Source organism: Sorex araneus, chromosome 3 (assembly GCF_027595985.1).
Source record: "Sorex araneus isolate mSorAra2 chromosome 3, mSorAra2.pri, whole genome shotgun sequence".
Taxonomy (NCBI): domain Eukaryota; kingdom Metazoa; phylum Chordata; class Mammalia; order Eulipotyphla; family Soricidae; genus Sorex; species Sorex araneus.
Window position 1 is genome coordinate 87,930,087 of NC_073304.1, and position 14,518 is coordinate 87,944,604.

Sequence of the window (14,518 nt, forward strand, 5' to 3'; positions counted from 1 at the left end):
ATGACAAATTGCAAAAATGAGAGAATAATGTATAACATATCTGTCCCTAATATGCAGCAATTTCCAAGGTTTACCATGTTCACCTACTTCAGAGCCCAGAGGAGCCCCACCTCCCTGCCCCTTGCATCTTCCTGTTCCTGAAGGATATCAAAGAAACTCCTAGACATCACATCATCTGAAACCCACATTTGTGTGCACATTAAATAAATCTGAACTTTTCTTTGGGGAAGAGGGAACCACACCCAGTGATGCTCAGGGGTAATTCCTGGCTCTGTGCTCAAGAATCACTTCTGGCAGTGCTAGGGGAACCCTATGGGATGTAGGGGATTGAACCAGGGTCAGCTTCATGCAAGGCAAGCACCCTACCCACTGTACTACTTCTCCAGCCCCAGATTCTGTTTCTTAAAGAAGTTGAACCGTCCCCTGGGTCTCGCTGACTATTATGACCCACAAGTTTCTCTGGTGCTTAGACTCACTCTGAGTGCAGTGGGTGACAGTGACATTGGCATCATTTCTAACATCTTTTAAAGCAAAATAAGGGGCTGGGGCGAGGACTTTAAGGACTGGAATGCACTTGGAGTGCATGCTTTGCATGGGGGAGCCCTAAATTTGAACCCTGACACCATAAGCTCCCTTTCTCTTCTGGTTATATAACCACCCCACCCACCCTCCACATGTCAACCTAAACCAACCAACCACTGTCCCTAGAAGTAGGGGCCTCCTGCTTTACTAAAATGACTTCCCTTGTCTCCACAGCGTTTTCCTGAAACTGGATTCTTCTACCTCGTCACCTTCCATACCTGACCCTCCTTACCAAATATCCCGGAAAACCTCGTCAGAGGAGCCCCAGGATGTTTATTACCCTCCGAGGTCAAGACCCTTCAGCGGGAATGTGCTGTCATCCTCAGGCGAGGGTCAGCTCTGCACTGTCAGGGTGGCATTGGCCAGGAAGCGAAACCCTGCCCCAGATGCCTGCCTTTCCCTGAGCTCTGGGTTCACCAGCGTCTGGGAAATGGAGAGGAGAGGGGCCAGGCAGCCCTGCCAGATGGTGTCCCAGAGCTCAGCATCTTTGCACTGGTCCCGTAAGCAGCTGGAGCTACAGGATGAGCCCTCGGCCATTGGCCATCATTCCCAGACACGGAGGGCTAAGGAACTCATAGACTCGGGCCTCAGACCTGCAGGGCGGCAAGAGAATGGGCCCCTGGGGACCCACACAACCGCCAAGGGATCTGGTCGCTGCTCTTCTCACCTCCCTGGCCCCAAACAGGCAGATAGGTATGGAAGGGCAACTAAAGCTTTCTGGAAACATCCAAGCACAGTTTCAGAAATGGAGCAGATGGTTCACACCACCAGAGTCACTGACATTGCTAAAAAGTCCTCTTATTTGCCACATGGCAGCCCTCTGAAGGGGCCACACAGGGAAGGGGACCCAGACTCTGTGACCTCCCTGGCAGTTTGTTGCCCAGAAGTGGATCCCAGAAGAGAAAAAGATGATGGTGATTTATCTGATGCAGGGAGCAGTTACTCCGTGGATTCTCTGTGTTATGTCTGTTCCCAAGAACTAGCAGCACTGCAAAGGCCCAAGGCCTTGCAGGAGCATGAGCAGGATCTCCCGGAGCCAGAGAATGATGAAAGTGATGACAATGATGGTCAAATATCTGAGGACTCACTGGCTGAGAAGTACCAGAGCCCGCAAGGCAGCCCAAAGGGCCATTGCATCCCTGACTTCCCCAGCCAGCCCAGGACCAGAGCCCGAGCCTTGGTGAGGGACTTGGCCACCCCCTCAAGCTGCAGACAGGTGACCCCAGCTTCCAGAAGCCTTTCCCTGGATAGTCTGATTGACACTGAGGAGGAACTAGGGACAGAGCAACAAGAAGAGCCTTCTGTTGGTCCATCGGATGAGATGCCCACTGAGACTTTCTGGCATCCTCAGACCTCCAGTCTGTCCTGTGGACACCTAGTGGCCCAGGATGCCGTTTGCGAGGTTGGCCTCATCAGCCACAGAGCAGAAGTGAGGCTGGATGCCGTCCTGCCAAAGAACCATTCATTCCACCTTGAGCCCCAGCCCTGCTCTGAGCCACCAGTGTCAGACGTGGGAGTGAGCTCCAGCTCCTGGGAACAAGCCAGTGCTCTCCAGGTTATGCCACCTCCCAGAGGGAGTCCTCTGGCATCCCGGGACTCCTGGTTTTCCTGTGACTCCAAGATCAACTCTGGCAGCTCTCCAGAGATAGCAGGTTCTTTATGCCCCAGTCCTGAGGTTCCGGAATGCCAGCCGTGTGGTTGGAAGAGGTCTGGGCATTGGCTGAAGATGGAAGAGCCCAAGCCACCCGGTGTCAAAACAGGTTTGCCCTACAGCGACATTGTGTCCCAAGATGGTGCTGAGTCACTCTGCAGTGTTCGGGCTGCCTACACGATCCCTTCTTGTGTGATGTCTGGGCTGTCGTTCTGCCGGAGACACAGTCTGTGTAATTCCGGAGCCGAGGGCACCTCTCAGGCCAGAGGGATTCCTAGCATGGACCAGCAGGATAACTGCAAAGTGGCAAACAATGCTAGCACATCAGGCATGTTGACGCCACCTGCCCCCTCATTCCCTTACGCAGGAAGCCCCTGCAGCAGCGAGCAGGCTGCGCTGCAGCAGAAATACCTCCCGGAACCATCTCATCCTATGTCAGGGGCTATAGGAGGACCCCGGCCAGCTTTCTCCTCACTCGAGGAAGATAGCAGTTCCCTCACCCAGGCTTCCTGCAAGAGAGATTCTCTAATGCCCATTACTCCTGGGCTGCCTGGTGGTCTGGATTTCTGCAAGTCTCCGATCCATGGCTCCAAAATTCAGCATTTGAGAGCAGAGAAAGAAGCGCACGGCTTGAGCGCCGAGATAGAGGGCACTCCAGGTTTCTTTACGAGTAGCAAAGAGGTGAGCTCTAAGGACACCCACCTGGCAGCGGGAGTGCCATCAGCCTCTGGAAGTGCAAAGGTTTGGATGGTTGTGGCCAAGACGGAGAGAGCGAACCAGGGGGCAGAGGCTTGGGCCCGTGGAAAACCTGACCCCTTCATGCCCTCTGATCACTCCTTTTCCCTGAGAAACTCTGGGCAAAGTAATGTCATCGTGGCCACTGAAGAAGGCCATTGGGCTCAGGCCAGGACTCCACCTTGTAGCTCAGGTCAGCCCCAGCAGGGGAGCTGGGCTGGCCACACTGGGCTGCAGGAGATGGCCGCCCCTAGTCATGGCGCAGGCACAGACACCCCCACTGCCTTTCTCTCTTCGGAGCTGTGTGTCCATCCTGTCCCCTGGGACCCGTTCTCCCCTTCCCTACAGCCACCGCCCTTGGAAACATTCTATCTGACCAGAAGTCGGGATGTCCTGACAGAAACTGCCCTAGAGATCCCGGCCTGCAGAGAGACACAAGTGGCCTCACCACCTGCCCGGGAAGCCTGGGGCTTTGGACGCGGTGACCAGGCCCTTCATAGGCCTGATACAGAGACTCATTTGTCAGTGTTGTTACACCACCCAGATCCGAAGATGGCCCAATCTCGGTGGGTCTCAGCGCAGGGGCCCACGAAACTGAAGGTGAAGGAATTCAGTAGTGAAGTGGGGCAATGCCTTGGAGGTACTGACCATGATGGTCATGATTCTGTCCACTCTTTTGTTGCCCCAAATGAACATTTCCTCCCATCTGCTGGTACAAAGGGGAGTGAATTTAAAAGTCACGTTGCAACCTTCAATACCCACAGTCTTCCAGATTTCCAGGCGGGTGAGCTGCCCACTGAAGAGTCCTCTTGCAGAGTATTCCCACACAACAAGCTTAGGAAGAGTCCCCTGGCCTGCATTACTCAGACATCTGGGGAGGAAGAGCAGAGCCCAGATGGTGCCCTACGGCAGACACAGCACTGTGATGCAGACACACATCTCCCTTCTCCGTTTAGGTCTGGCTTCATCTGCAAAACCTTTGACTTTGATCTTGACAAGGACCCACAAGGGGAACACGGTACTCCTGCAAAGTCCAATCTCGTCCACCCTAACATAGTGGCCTGGGATGAAAGTCCAGCCCCCAGGGATGAAGGGAAGCATGAAACTAGGCTCCCTGGGAAAGCTCACCAACTCAAAGAAGAGGGAGTGCCTCAAGGGGCAGAGTCTGTGTACGAGAGGTTCCAGCGAGTCACGTGTCCTCAGGACAGCAGCCCCAGTGATAGCAAGGGCTCGGGGAGGTCACCAGAAACATCCAGCCTCCGAGCCGCCACCTCTGAGAGGAGGCAGCGAGTTCCTGATTTTGAGGAGATGGCCCGGCTGATCAGGAGTGTGAAGCAACTGGAAAACGACATCCTAGAGATGGAATGTAAGCAAGACCAGCTGTTGTCTGCCTCCCACGCCCTGGGAACTGGCAAGGAGTCTACACTCCTGGACCAGAGGAGGCAGGAGGTGGCTGACCTTATACACATGCTGAGCAGCTCTGAAAGTCACTTGTCCTTCAAGGTTCCACCATCTCCTCCCAAACACAGCAGCGACGTGCTCTTCAAGGGGAGGGATGCTAGAGAAATGGAGTTTCACAGTAGCACTGAGCATGAGCCCTGGGACCAGAAAACCACCCTGAACCCTGCCAGGCCATGGGACTGTGGACAAGGTGCTGCACATGTGAGAGAGCACCCCCAGTCCGCTGCGCTGGACACACTGATTGTCTCTAGTGATTATCTAGGGTCAGAGGCCACTTTCAGGAGCACCCCCAGAGCTTCCGCTACTGCACGGAGAACAGAAGTCTTGACTAGAGCACTGCCACTGCAGTCTGGGACCCAGAATTCTTCTGAGAAGGACGATGAGCAGACACAAGCAACGACAAGCCCCAGATGGCAGCCATGTGGCCTGGGGAGATCGGAGGAATTAGAGCCTGCCAAAGGCCCTAAAGAGAGCCAAGTGGCTGGATGTATGAGTGGGTCTAAGAAGGAGGAGCCACAAGGTCAGGGCAGCGCAGCTGTGGGCATGCAGAGAGGAAAGCGCCTGCGGAAGGGAAGGCAGGCAGTCTCCCCAACTCTGCACCTTCTTTCTCGGGGCCTGGGTCACAGTCAGGAGACCAGCCCTTTGCCAAGCCTGCCCGACTCTTCCACTGCTTCTCCCCAAGATCTGAGCAGCACCTCCCCCTCCGTCTCTCCTCGGCGGCTCAGAAGCTACCTCCACGCATCTGACACTTTCAGCAGCCTCTCCTCAGATGAGTGTGCGCTGGTGGCCACAGTGCCCAGAACACCTGGCAGCTCTGCATTGCCTGGTGCTGGGCTTCAGGACCAGGGTGGACAGACCAGGGGCTCCGGCCCACACACAGATGGTGGGGGTGGCTCTTCTGCGCTACATTTTACTGATACTGGGGCTGTGCCAGCCACCCTGCAGAGGTCTCAGCGTCAGCCTAGTGTTTCTGAGGGCACTGCCCAAGGACCAGAGGGCAGGGTACCAGCAAACTCTAGCCCCCCAGACCCAGGAGGGGGCCTCAGAACTATTTCCATGGGCCTGCGAAGCCGGGTGGGTTTTACTGAAGCTGACACAGCTGTCCAAAGAGACCTGAACCCCAGCCAGCCTACACAGAGGATCCACCACCCATGGGGAAAGGGGGGCAGGGAGGCGCGGCAGAAGGAAGAGGAGGAAGCCGTGGACCTTGGTCCTGGTGATGCTGACTTGGCCCTGCCGGTCCTGCCCGAGTTTCCTAACCCAGAGCTCTGTGCCCAGCGTGCACCCCAGAACCTGGATGCACTGGAGGAGAGCCAATGGCTGAAGGCCCTGGAGAAACAGCAGTGCGACACGCTCCTTCCTTACTATGAAACACTATTGGAACTGGAATATCCTTTGGGCATCCCCGCCAGGCCTCTGTGTCAACAAGTGGATGGGCCAGGCAGGACTAGGCCTGAGGGTGAAGCTCAGGGATTTCACATGGCACCTCTCCATGCCAACTCAGCATATGTGTCAGCGGAGAAGAAGGGCGTCCTGCCAGCCAAACAGCTCCCTGCAGATAGTCCCGCATCTCTGGCCACCCCTGAAACCCAGACACAGCCAGGACCACCCGTACACATTCCCTCCTGTGCTGCCCCTGTGCTGGGCAGAAGTGGCTGCGTGAGAGAACCCAGTGATTTCCTGGGAGCAGGTGAACAGCTCACTTGTCACCTTTACTCTTCTGAAATCAGAGAGAAGGAAGCAACCGAAACCTCTTGCTTTGCTGGTTCCTTGGGCTCAGACCATCTTCCTTCCTCGGCAGCTGTCGGGGAGGACTGGAGGGCGGTGCCTCCAGAGAAAGGAGTGGAGGCCCCTTCTGCCAGCCCCAGGGCAGTTCCTCAGGGCCAGAGCCTGTCCTTGGCTGCTCAGGAGACTTCAGTGGGCAGTGGAGAGCACAGCACGGCACGGCAGAGCTTGCCCGCTCTGGACACCATGAGTGCAGGCTCAGGCGATATGGTCGTCATGGCCCCACAGACAGGGAAAAACACCCATCTTGAAAGAGAGCTTGCGAGGGATGATCCGCATCCTGTGAGACTCTCATGGCCAAACCCAGAGGATGACCCATGTCTTGAGGCCTCCACCAGCATGGATGGAGGGAAGGCGGGTCCCAGAGCAGCCCTGGAAGTGCCTCCCCTGCAGAGGTGTACGGTGGGGAGCCTCGACTCTGTGCCTGCAGAAACCTGCAGGACTGGCAATAGACCTTTGAGGCCAACTCTGCTGGCAGGTGTAGGAGCCAGCCCAGACCCCCGGGGAGTGGGGAAGAAGGCCCCGTGCAGCCGCCGGGAGCAGCCCTTCGATGCGGAATTCACAGGAAGCATCAGGAAAGATGAGGATGGCACTTGGAGGCCCTCTCCCATGGCTGCTGTCCAGCTCCAGGGGCCAGGTCACAGCCCCCCTTGTGTCCTCACTGCCAGGAGGACAATTTCCCTTGACCACTCAGTTGCTGCTGGGAGCTCAAGATTAGTGGGGAACCCAGACACCAGTCAGGCACCTCCTACATTTTTTGGCAAGAAGAGAGGCTGTGTAGAGCTTGAGGCCCCTGCTCTCCCCAGAGACACAACCCTTGAGCCACCGAGGGAGTTTAAGGACAGCTTTGGTGATTGCCAGAAAGCACGAGTGTCTCAAACTGTATCAGAAACTTCTGGAGCCCCAGGGATACCACACCGCCTCAGTTCAAGTCAAGGATCTGTGGAGTGTGGGCTGGTCTCGGGATGTTCAGAAAATATCCCAAGAAGCTTTCCAGAACAGACATGTTTTACCACCAGGTCCAGGGATGACAGTGTCATGGCTCTCCAAGCGAAGTTGGCAGCAAAGTTAAAGAAAACCTCCAGTCCCCAGGCTGACAGCAGCTGGGAGGAGGAGGAACAGCAGAGCGAGCAGGCTGCTGGGGGAAGTGGCCAGGGCCCGAGTGCCCTGTCCTTGGAGGGCAGCCCCGAGAGCTGTCGGGTTGACGATGCAGGCAGAGAGAAGGTGGCCACAGCACAGTCTTCTGCGCCCCAGATGTTCTCATCATGCTCCAGAGATGTTGCCGGACGCTGGGGACGGAGCGGGGAATCCCGGGCCCCCGCCCAGCACAGGCGCTCGCTGCCTGTGATCGCTGTCTACCACGGCCCCGAGCCTCCCGGAGCCTCCTTCCAGCCACGCTTCTCTGTGGTCAGCTCTTCCCTGTCTCTTCAGAAGTTGAACCTAGGCATGGAGTCTCGTTCTTCCACACACGAGGAGACACAAGACCCCAGCAGACCAAGGAACTCACCACCTGAAACACATCCCTCAGAAAAGTCGGTGGAAAAGAGGTTTCCGACATGGGGAGGTGGCAGTCAGGAAGCCAGATGTGAGGCTGGTCACCGGCCCCTTCCTGCTGCTGGCCCTCCATACCCAACCTCTCCCTTGTGCTCATGCATGCCCACCCCTGAGCTCCTGGCCAGCTGGCCAGCTGATGCCCTAGAACAGACCTCAGAGAGATGGGATAGCCAGGCCAGACCAGAGGAGGGGCCCTCTACAGCCAGCAGGGAGGTGCTGTACTTTAGCTCCAGCGACTTCAACCTCTACGATCTACACGCGTGCCCTCAGGAGCCTGCATGCATCGGCTGGAAGCAGTATGTGTTCAGCAGTGCCCATGACGTCTCCCAGAATCAGAACCACCAGGGTGCGCTTCTAGGGAGCGTGGACCACTGTGCCAGCATGAGTGAGGGCCTGGCAGGGCAGGACTTGCTGCTCCACTCCCACCTTAGCACCTATGCCCAGAACCTGTCACACACTCACAGCAGCATTGAAAACTCCCGGGCTTCACAAGAGTCCTGGGAAGGATGTGATTCCTCACCTGACTTGGAGAACCCCCCTATTCCGACCTGTCCCAGTGGAGCAGCCCCAACAAAGAATGTTGACAAGAAAGTGCTGTTCGTGGGCACCCCCAGTGTGGCTGGCAGTGCTGCGGGGCCTGCAAAGGAGCCGGAGCCTCTGTGTCTGCCCCAAGGGACCGGTTGTGTGGGCCGGGCCCCGAAGTGCATTCTGGAGCAGGGCACGCAGACAGGCTGTGGGGAGGTTTCTGATAGCATGGTGCCCGTCGCCAACGTGGTCTCCTGGGATGGCATGCACAGCCTGTCTCTCCATCTCTCCCAGCTCCTGCACAGCACTTCAGAACTGATCGAGAGTCTCTCCCAGCCAGGCGTGGCTGAGAAGGGGGCTAACGTCAAGAGAGAGAGTCCGGAGGAGTTGCCCCCAGCCCTCCGGATGGACGGCTGCACTCAGACCACTGTGGATGAGGGCACCCAGACAGACCCAGCCCAGTCATCTCTGTGCCCCCTCACCCCAGAGGCTGACCCACGGGGCACTGTGTTCCTTAAAGTGCTGGACTCGGACAATTCAGCCCGATCTCGGGAAAGGGGGTATGTCCCAGAGACACAGCCAACAGGCAAGTTGGAGGAAAAAATATCATTTAAGATGGCAGAGCCTTCTGATCTTCAGAACGAACACCCCCACTGCAGCCCCTTGAGCACTCCCCAAACCTCATTCCACTTGAAGTTTCCGGAAGGTCTCTTTGGGCAGGACCTCCTATCTACAAGTCCCCAAGCTTCGGCTGCCTCCCTTACCCCCAGCTCCCAGACAGAGAAATTGCTTCGCCTGGCAGTCAGCAGCCTCGGCCTCGGGTCCTGTCCCCATGATGCCAGGGACCCCACCAGTGCTGTGTTGGTGGACAGGGCCACCTCCCCCATCCTCACACTTAGTTCTAGCACCCACAGGCTAGGCCTTGGTGCTCTGTCCTTTTCCCCCCTCCCAGCTCACTCTCCTGAAGACCTCGAGAGCCTGGTCCCCAGCCCAGGTCTTCCTCAGGATGGGCTCCGGCCCACCAGGGGGGATTTCCCAAATGCTGAGGAGTTGGAGGGCTGCCTAAGGACTCTTCGAGAGGTCACTTGCCCCTTGGAAAAATGCTCCCTAGGGAGCCCACAGAATAGCCCCAAACTCCAGGTGCATTTCAAGGCTGATGTCCCGCAGCATCTTCAGTCCCAGACCAGCCTCCATGTACAGACCCCGAGCCCGGCACTGGCCCAGAGCTCTTTGCCTGAGGATGTGGCTTCCCTGGACTGTGGCCGACCCGGCGCCAGGGAACTGGGACAGTGTCAGAGCCAGACAGAAGATAGCGGTGAGACTTCAGCACCTCCAATCACACCCGAACCCACGCCAGGGCTCTCCTTGCTGCAGGGAGAACCCCAGCACCACAGTCCCTGCTCTGTCTCTGAGCTGACAGATCCTCAAGGGCTCACGGGATCCAACCCCCAGCCTGAGGGGCAACTGCCGCTGTGCCCCAGTTCCCAGATGAGCTGTGACCCTGAGCTCCAGCCTCCTGGCCTGAGGGACCTCCCAGTGCACAACAAATTCAGTCACTGGTGCGGGGTTCAGGATAGTGAGCTCGGGACGGATGTGCAGGGAACCAGCTGTGATCCTCACTCATGGGAGCAGAGTGGACCGAGACCCCCACAGCCTCTGGACAGCCTCAGCCGGGCTCCTGAGCGGTCTTCACGGGAACTGATCCCCCTGCAAGTCGGAACCCGGATCCCCTCTCTCAGTGTGGAGTTGGCTGAGGCAAAGCTGCACCATGGTTTCGGGGAGACGGATGCCTTGCTGCAGGTGCTGCAGAGTGGCACAGGGGAGGCACTGGCTGCTGAAGAGTCCCAACACCCCGCCCAGGAGCAGCTCTCCAGTCGGTAAGGGAGGGAGGGGCGAGCTGGGAGGAAGGCAAGGTAGGGGTCCAGAGGTGGCCTGCCTGTCCCCACCCCCGGGCTCTTCAGTGTCGGCTGGATGGTGAGGATCATTCACCGTGAATGGTGTCTTGCTTTTTTCTGGCAAAGGCAAACCGTCACACCCCACCCTCAGCATGAGCAGGCTGAGCAGCCCCCAAACCTCCGCTGGCCTCATAGCCTCAGCCCCCACAAAAAGCCCCCCAGGGACCTGCCCACCCGAGGCCTTGACTTGCCCAGCAGACGCCGGGAATACCTGCAGCAACTGAGGAAGGACGTGGTGGAGACCACCAGGTATCTAGCTCAGAGTCATGGCAGGGTGGGCTCCGTGTGGGTAAGGGGCTGTGGGCAAGGGGCTAGCTTTGACAGAAGTGGAGGCGGCTGTGGGGGGCTGGGGCAGAGGGAGAGAGGGCACTGGGGGGTGGAGAGCAAGCCTGGGGAGCGTGTGCTGTACACTACAGGCCTGAGTTCTGAATGGGGGCGTCGTGGGGGCCTTTGAGAAGGTCCTAGGCAAGCCTGGGGGGAGTGCAGAGCACAACCCATGTTAGATGGTCTCTCCAGCCTGTGGTCTTCCCCAGGAGTCCAGGGGTGTCTCAGAGGCCCACACAGCCACCCTCTGACATCGAGCTGCTGCTTCAAGAATACCAGCAGGCCCGCGAGGCAGCCAAGCAGGAGATTGTGCAGGCACGGGCCCGCCTGCAGGAGCGGACAGAGCAGGAGAAGCTGAGAATCCGCCGGCAGATCACTTCCCAGCTGCAGCGGGTGGGGAATGGGGCGAGCCACAGGTTTGAGGGGGGTTTGGAGCCTCCAATAGACCTTCTGGGGGAGGGTGGTGGAACCAGGCTAGCTCAGAGCCCGAACCCAGGTCAGCTTCCTCAAATCGGCTCCTGTTCCCAGAGTCTGGCAGCTGCACTGGGGGTGTGGAGAGATAGGAGGGTGGTTTAGGCAGTAAGACTGTGATCTGCCCTTCCCAGGAAGAGGAGAAACTCCACCTCCTGGCCACCTCCAGCTCACTGTGTACCAGCTCCAATGCTAGCTTCTCCTCTGGACTCACTTCTGGCTATAACAGCAGCTCAGCCGTACAGCTCCTGTCCCCGGACAGCATGGTAAGTCGGCAGATGCTGGTATCAGGGCCAGGACCACTGAGGCAGAAGTTTGTTTGGAGGTTGTAGCAGGGGAACACAGCTACTCTCGACCCAAGAACGGTGTCTTAGTAGTCTTGTCAGGGGAAGGCTGTCCTCTTCGGCAGAGTGCGCAGCTTCTGGGGACACACATGGAGCGGTCATGGAGTGGTGAGGGAGGAAGGGGACTCCTGCCTAGCCTGCCAGATCAGCTTAAATCAATCCTGGCAGTCAATGTGGTGACAGATGTCGAGTCAGAGTGCCCTCACATCCTGAGGCAGGAGTTTGGTCTGATTGTTCTTACCAGATGGCTACTGAGTAACAGCTGTAAGGCTTGTTAATCTTTGAGTCACCAGTTTAGAATATCAACTTTCATATTCGAAGATTTAAAATGTTGGGGTCAGGGAAATCACTCAGAAAGCTGGAGTCTTGCCTGGCATGCATAAGGCCTCAAGTTCTATCCTGTGCACTTCATGGATTGCCGTCCCTCGCCCCTAGCCCGCACTGCCAGCACACATGCTGGGAGTTGCCCCAGGATCCCTTTTTGTCCTGCAAAGATGTGCTGTGTGCTGCAGCCAGCTCCCCATGGGTTTTGTCTCTTGCTGTTATTAGTTTTCTAAGAAATAAGGTTTCAGCCACACCCCCTCCCCTAAGTTTTCTTTTGTATATCTTTGAAATATTTTGTCAGTTTTGTTTCATCATTTGAGTTGTTATTGTAAATAGGTTTTCTCTTCCCTTGTATCTTCTATCTGGTGGTTATTTTCTTTTTTTGCTGAATTTGATAAAAGACTTTAGGGAAAGGCAAATGAGGGACAGGCAGAGAAGCTCCCAGAGGAAGGGCAGGGTCTTAAAAAGCAAGAGCCCAGATTAATTTTTACAAGTCTCACAATGGAGACGTTACTGGTGCCTGCTCGAGCAAATCGCTGAGTAACAGGATGATAGTGGTACAGTGATATAAAAGCTATCTACGCTATTAATTTTGTATACATATTTTTTAGTTGATTCTTTAGATTTGCTTATATTTAGCCACTATTGCAGGTAAATGTTACTTTGTTCTCAAGTCAGTCTGGCTACATTTAGGCAACAGTAACTTCTAGTTCTTCCCCATTCATTAGGAAGTATAGTATCGTTTGGGGGGTTTCAGGCCACACCTAGTGATCACTCCTGGTGGGGCTCAGACCATACTGGGTGCTGGGGATTGAACCCAGGTCAGCCGCATGTAAAGCAAAACACCTTATCTGATCTACTGCTGGACTGATCCAGTTCCAGTTCCCAAGTATATTTATTTTCTTATAATATTTCTCCTCCATCTACGTTTTTTTTTACTTTTTGGGTCACACCCAGCGATGCTCAGGGGTTCCTCTTGGCTCTACATTCAGGAATCACTCCTGGCCGTGCTCAGGAGACCATATGGGATGCTGGGAATTGAACCCGGGTCAGCCGTGTGCAAGGCAAATACCCTACCCACTGTGCTATTGCTCCAGCCCCATCTACATTTTTTTCCTGCATGATAAATAAAGAAGGATGGCATCCTTTTCCAGAAGTATTTAGTTTTGAGCCCTTTGAGAAGGTTCTAGGCTGGTTCTTGTTCTACACTCAAAAAGTACTCCTGGAGAGCTTGGGAGTAGGGGGGAAGTCAGGAATTGAATCCAGGTCAGCCTACCTGGAACCTACCTGCTTTACCATTGCTCTGGCCCTGGAGTAGTCTTTATTAAAACATGCCATCTGTTTTAGCTGTCATTCCTGCAGTGTAGGGTGGGGGGAGGGGTCCCAGGAAAGGCACCCCAGCCTGGGTTCCAAAAGGACCTGAGGCAGCAGAGAGACCAGGGCATCTCAAACAAGGGGGCCAAGTTGAATGCTGAGTAACTGAGGATTAAGAATTGGTCGCAGATCCCACAGGCTACCGGGGAAATCTGCTGATAGCTGCTTGGTGGGGTAGTGGGAAGAAGCCAGATTTAGGTGGGTTCAGAGGAGCGGGTATGGGAGAATGCAAAGGGGGGCCAGCATTTCAGGAAGCTCATGTGTGAAGGGCAGAGGGGAAAGGGCATGGCAGGGAGAATATGCCTGCCGAGAGGACGGCGCCCATGAGGCAAGGTGGGAAGCAGCAAGGGATGGTGGGGAGTGAAGGGTTCCGGACAGCACAGTTGGAAGGATCTGCCCACAGATCCCTCTGCTTCAGCCAAGGAGGTGTCTGCACTGCAGAAGTCTGTGAATTTTGGAGACTGTGTCACAAACCTCAAGGATTAGCCCTTTGTGTCCGAATTAGGACCTGCTGCTGTCTAGGAACAGGGCTCGACTCACAGAGCAGCCTTCCTCCTCACTGGTGGCCCAGTCTCCAGGGTGGTGCAGAGTAGCCTTGCAGACCCATTTCTGTTCTCATCCTGGTCAGTCCTTCTTGAGCACGCTTCAACCTTCCAACCCTCCAAACAGCAGGGAAGGGACTGGTTTCTGTTGGCTTCTCAGGAGCCTCCAGTGCCCTATAATCCAGCAGGAAAGAGTCTGTGTGGTTCTGAGGTGGCAGCGGAGAATCCTGCAGCATAGGGTTTTGGCACTGCCCCCTCTGCTCTGGTCCTGAGCAGCCTCTGTTCTGCAGGGAGATACAAACTTGCCTGATTCCAGAGATTCCTGGAGAGGAGACATGCGGTACTGCTCTGCAGTGAGGAGCAGCAACCGGAACCGGGTGGGGATACCCTGGAAGAGTATGGCCAACGGTGAGCGTGAGTAAGGAAGTGTGGGCACGGGAAGGTTTCCATCTGCCAGATCCTAGGGGGCTACCACTTGGGGAACTGGCATGAAAATCATCTGAGCCCCATACTCCTGGATGTAGGCAATAGAACTTCTGTGGGCAGCTGCTGTTCTCCATCCAGCTTATCCAGCACAGGACCCCACTTCTCATCCTCCTACCAGGACCTCGCCAAGCACATCGTGGACCTCTCCTTGGCAGATGTGAGTAGCAGCTGTGCCCTTTGCTGGGAGGAGAGGGAGAGAAGGGAACAGGTAGGGCAGATGAAGCCCCCTTAGTGACTGGGAAGCCGAATCAATGGCCCGGCTTGGTTTAAGGGGGTGGACTAATGTGGGTGACCACTGTATTCACAGGTAATGGCCGCTTGTTCCAACAGTCTGCACAATCTGTTCAGTCGCCATGAAGCAGCTGGCTGGAAGTAAGTGCCTTCATGTGTCTTAGCCTGGGCTGC

At 56.1% G+C, this 14,518-nt stretch overlaps 1 protein-coding gene across 1 annotated transcript in view; it reads left to right on the plus strand.

Annotated features, from left to right (window-relative positions):
• STARD9 (StAR related lipid transfer domain containing 9) overlaps window positions 1-14,518 on the plus strand; it is a 99,244-nt gene that overhangs the window by 81,949 nt on the left and 2,777 nt on the right. Inside the window, exons 23-29 of the mRNA XM_004609784.2 lie at window positions 757-10,170; window positions 10,315-10,497; window positions 10,782-10,965; window positions 11,178-11,309; window positions 13,918-14,035; window positions 14,152-14,270; window positions 14,421-14,485. Of these exons, the coding sequence (XP_004609841.2) occupies window positions 757-10,170; window positions 10,315-10,497; window positions 10,782-10,965; window positions 11,178-11,309; window positions 13,918-14,035; window positions 14,152-14,270; window positions 14,421-14,485 (10,215 nt within the window). The remainder of the gene's footprint in view (window positions 1-756; window positions 10,171-10,314; window positions 10,498-10,781; window positions 10,966-11,177; window positions 11,310-13,917; window positions 14,036-14,151; window positions 14,271-14,420; window positions 14,486-14,518) is intronic.